Source organism: Penaeus vannamei, chromosome 21, assembly GCF_042767895.1.
Source record: "Penaeus vannamei isolate JL-2024 chromosome 21, ASM4276789v1, whole genome shotgun sequence".
Lineage (NCBI taxonomy): Eukaryota > Metazoa > Arthropoda > Malacostraca > Decapoda > Penaeidae > Penaeus > Penaeus vannamei.
This window is the reverse complement of record NC_091569.1, coordinates 31,800,283-31,805,282: the sequence shown is the minus strand read 5'-3', so window position 1 is coordinate 31,805,282 and position 5,000 is coordinate 31,800,283. Positions and strand designations below refer to the sequence as shown.

Here is a 5,000-nt window from a genome sequence, read left to right as displayed (position 1 = left end):
AATATATTTCCCAGTTCGTTTGCTCGCGTGTGTCGTGTTTATCGACACGCGAGACTGAGGTGAGCACTTAATCGTTCTTTCTTTGTTATGCTTTCTCTTTGTCTCTCCTCTTTCTCTTTGTCTCTCTTAGGCTGTTTATCTCTAACTCTATTCATCTCTCTCTCTCTCTGCCTCTCTCTCTGCCTCTCTCTCTCTCTTTGCCTCTCCCTCTCTCTCTCTCTCTCTCTCTCTCTCTCTCTCTCTCTCTCTCTCTCTCTCTCTCTCTCTCTCTCTCTCTCTCTCTCTCTCTCTCTCTCTATCTCTCTCTCTCTCACACACACTCTCTTTCTATCTATCTGTCTATTTGTCTCTAACTCAATTTCTTTCTCTCTCTCTCTCTCTCTCTCTCTATCTATCTATTTATCTATTTATCTGTTTATTTGTTTCTAACTCAATTTCTATCTCTCTCTCTCTCTACCCCTCTCTCTCTCTCTCTCTCTCTCTCTCTCTCTCTCTCTCTCTCTCGCTCTCTCTCTCTCTCTCTCTCTCTCTCTCTCTAAGTCGGTAATTTTCATATACTTGTAACACGACTTGACTCAAGATAATGCGAACACCCGATAATTTTCCGCAATCGGATTCGCCCCAACGAGTGCTTGCGCGAACTGGCACTGAGTCAGAGGATTACACGTGCAAAATCAGGCAAAATCTCGAATTCCTTCCTTTGATATTGACAGGGGATGCGGGGGCTGGGGTTGGGGAGGGGAACATTGGGGAAGGGGGGAAAGGGGCGGGGGGAGGGGGATGAGGAGGGAGGAGAGGGGAAGGGGAGAAGAACGGGGGTTGGGGAGGGGGGATTGGGGAAGAGGGGAACGGGGCAGGGGGGAGGAGAGGGAAGGGGAAGAAGAGGGAGGAGAGGGGAAGGGAGGGAGTGGGGAAGAGGAAGAAGAGGGAAGGGAGGAGTGGGGAAGGGAGAGTGGGGGAAGGGGGATGGGGGATAGGGGTAAGGGGAGGGAGGAGAGGGGAGGGGGAAGAGGAGGGAGCAGAGGGGAGTGGGGGAAGAGGAGGGAGGAGAGGGGAACGGGAAGAGTGGGAAGGGGGGAGGGGAAGGGGAGATAAGAGTGAGGAAAGAGAAGGGGGGGAGAGTGTCTTTGTCTATTCTGAAGACATGCTTATCTTTTTCTTCCTAAGGAATGTCTAAGGGCCATGCCTCTCCTATGCAAAGTGCGTTATGTATGCATGTTTCGTGTATCTACATTTACCCTTTACCTCACGTTTCCGATGACAAAATACCTAGGTTCTCTTCCTCCTCTTCTTTCTATCCTCCTTCTCTTTCTCCTCCTCTTATTATTCATATTTTTCTTCATATTTTTTCCTTTATCTATTGTCACTTTTTTACCTATGTCTATATTACCAGATATTTCCTTGACGTTTTATTTGCTTATCTATTAACTTTATGTAGGTACATCGTGTTTATTGTTACTTTTCAACCATTCTTCATGTATCAGTTAAGGACACATTTTCTGTCATCACTTTTCTATTCATTGTTTAATATTATTCACTTAACATATACATTTTGGTCATTTATCGATTTCATTTCTAATCTATACACACGCTTTATGTATAACTGAAGTATTCATCTTCATTACCATCCTTATTTCATATATCTATCTTTATTCTTTAATTCCTTTTTCTTTCAGGAGTGATCGGCTGGAGGTCTTCGCTTCCCGACCTTCAGCTTGAACGATTTGGAATCCGCTAATCATTTTATAGCGAGGCCCTTCTAGTTTTCTAATTATAGTGTACATGGAAACTGTCGGTGTCTATTAATTATTTATATATTAATTATTCAAGAGCGAAATAGATAACTTAATTTGGATAAATACACTCAGAGCCTGTGTCTAAAGTCGTTGGATTTTATATTAAGCGTATATTAAACTGACCGTGTTTCTAAAGATCACTCAAGGAATCTGAGACAATATCTCATTTATTGTTTATCTCAGCGTTTTATTGTTCCAAGCTAATTCTCTCTGTCTCTCTCTCTCTCTGTCGCCCTTTCTCTCTCTCTCACTTTCGCCCTTTCTCTCTCTCTCTCTCTCACTGCTTTTATCTCTCTCTCTCTCTCTCTCTCTCTCCTTCTCCTTTTCTGTCTGTCTGTCTCTCTCTCTCTTTCTCCTTTTCTCTCTCTCTCTCTCTCTCTCTCTCTCTTCGACAAAAGAGATCTTATATCCTGACGTTACAGAACATCCAAATCAAAATGAATAAAACATACAAAGGGCATTTGTAATCACGTAAAACACCGTACAGAATAGCCTTTTCTTGAAAGACGAGACAACAAACCATTTATAACATAGTGTTCTTTTCTCTCCTCATACCAACACGATAGAATGCTTTGCCATTCATCTGTTCTGTAATGTAATGGTTGAGGCGTGAATAAATCGTTTGGTCTGAGTTATATGGGTAATTATGATGAAAAAGCGGATGCACGGTTGGACATGCGAATAATAATAATAAAAAAAATCATCTGTAGAAAGACCTGATCATGAATTGTGTAAAATGTTTGGTTACATAAGGTTCTGGACAGACAAACTGATCAATATAATCAAAGCCAGGTATATTTTAAAGACATAATATAAAAGTCAATAATACATCTGCAAACGAGCATTCATATTACAAAAAAGACGAAACAAATAAAATATGATTTTAATAATGATGAGTTTCATTAACCTTCAAAGATAGCCCATTTAACTGCCTATTATCCTTATCACAGTGTCAATTATCACGATATATATAATCTCTCGAATGTCTTTTGTCAACAGAACCCCAAAACAGCATCTACTTTTTATTATTATTACCAAACGTACTCTGACACTTTCGTACCAAATGTCTCTTTAAGAGGGCCACAGATGTCGCAACACAGCAGCAGCAGAAGGAAGATGGCACTTAAAAAGAAACTGTTCAACACCAACTCTCAACGAGCGAATCACAGAGACAAAAAAAGAGAGCTTCATGTGATTAGAAAAAATACAAAAGATGAAACCTGAATGCTCGTTTCAACAATTTACAACAACGAGAACACGGAACAAAAGAAAACATCTTTTTACACCAAACAAACGCCTTATTCATTAGTATTCATTATTATATCATATTCACATACATATCATCTTCATCACACCAGCGCCCTCTCCCTCAACGAAGCCCCACCTCTACAACAACGGAGAGAAAGCCTATTCGTCAGTGTTATACCGCCCTAAGCCAGCGTGGGAGTAACCCAGGGTGATGTTGAGGCAGTTGGCCACCAGCGCCGTCCACCCGGTCTGGTGGGAGGCGCCGCAGCCCCGCCCGGTCTCGCCGTCGAAGAACTCGTAGAAGAGCAGGAGGTCTTTCCACGCAGGGTCGTCGCGGTAGGCCTTGCTCTCGCCTGGGGGAGGGAGGGCCGGGTGAGTGGGGTGGCGGTTGGACAGACGTGCAGATGGTAATCTCTTTCTCTCTCTCTCTCTCTCTCTCTCTCTCTCTCTCTCTCTCTCTCTCTCTCTCTCTCTCTCTCTCTCTCTCACTATATATATGTATATATGTATATATATATATATATATATATATATATATATATATATATATATATATATATATATGTGTGTATATATATATATATATATATATGTATATATGTATATATATATATATATATATATATATATATATATATATATATATATATATATATATATATATATATATATATATGCGTGTGTGTGTGTTTGTGTGTGTGTGTTTGTGTGTGTGTGTGTGTGTGTGTGTGTGTGTGTGTGTGTGTGTGTGTGTGTGTGTGTGTGTGTGTGTGTGTGTGTGTGTGTGTGTGTGTGTGTGTACGTATACACACACACACACACACATGCACATACATATATATATATATATATATATATATATATATATATATATATATATATATATATTATATATATATATATTATATATATATATATATTATATATATATGAATATATATATATATATATATATATATATATATATATATATATATATATATATATATATAAAGACATGTTTGTGTCCATGGCCTCAGCCACAGGGTACATCTCTTATTGTTTGAAAATGACATTTATAGTCGTTGCAAAGATATCTGTGGAATAACGGTGCTGTATCGTTTACATTCTCTTAACACCAACTTTAAAACTGGTTGCATTACTTTTCTTCAAAAGGAAGTAAAATTGCGGCCGTTGTGTGCTAAGGCTCATAATATTCTTGGTAAACATAATACAATTTGATTGTGACGGTCAGAGCAGAAGTGTGTCGAAGATTGCGTGTGTATGTGTGCGTGTGCGTTTTGACTATACAGACACACACACACACACACAGACAGAGAAGAGAAAGGAAGACATGAGAAGAGAAGAGAAAGAGATAGATAGAGAGAGAGATACAGAGAGAGAGAGAGAGCGAGAGAAAGAGAGAGAGAGAGTGAGAGAGAGAGAGAGAGAGAGATAGATAGAGAGAGAGAGAGAGAGAGAGAGAGAGAGAGAGAGAGAGAGAGAGAGAGAGAGAGAGAGAGAGAGAGAGAGAGAGAGAGAGAGAGAGAGGGAGAGGGGGAGAGAGGGAAAAAGAAAGAAAGAAAGAAAGAGAGAGAGAGAGAGAGAGAAAGAAAGAGAGAGAGAGAGAGAGAGAGAGAGAGAGAGAGAGAGAGAGAGAGAGAGAGAGAGAGAGAGAGAGAGAATGAAAGAGAGAAGAGAAGAGAGAAAGAGAGAGAGAGAGAGAGAGAGAGAGAGAGAGAGAGAGAGAGAGAGAGAGAGAGAGAGAGAGAGAGAGAGAGAGAGAGAGAGAGAGAGAGAGAGAGAGAGAAGAGAAGAGAGTGAGAGAGAAAGAGTGAGAGAGAAAGAGAGAGGAAGAGAGAGAGAGAGAGAGAGAGAGAGAGAGAGAGAGAGAGAGAGAGAGAGAGAGAGAGAGAGAGAGAGAGAGAGAGAGAGAGAGAGAGAGAGAGAGAGGAGAGAGAAAGAGAGGAGAAGAAT

The 5,000-nt window shown here is 40.5% G+C and overlaps 2 protein-coding genes across 3 annotated transcripts in view; one reads left to right on the top strand and one right to left on the bottom strand.

Moving 5' to 3' along the window:
- The window catches only part of LOC113829513 (uncharacterized), a 17,315-nt gene extending 15,440 nt beyond the window's left edge, over positions 1-1,875 (top strand). The window contains exon 5 of the mRNA XM_027382700.2: positions 1,677-1,875. Within this exon, the coding sequence (XP_027238501.2) occupies positions 1,677-1,738 (62 nt within the window). The 3' untranslated portion in view covers positions 1,739-1,875. The remainder of the gene's footprint in view (positions 1-1,676) is intronic.
- A 698-nt stretch (positions 1,876-2,573) lies between these two features.
- The window catches only part of LOC113829514 (uncharacterized), a 30,450-nt gene continuing 28,023 nt past the window's right edge, over positions 2,574-5,000 (bottom strand). For both annotated transcript variants that reach the window (XM_070136093.1, XM_070136094.1), the window contains exon 19: positions 2,574-3,397. In XM_070136093.1, the coding sequence (XP_069992194.1) occupies positions 3,204-3,397 (194 nt within the window). In that variant the 3' untranslated portion in view covers positions 2,574-3,203. The remainder of the gene's footprint in view (positions 3,398-5,000) is intronic.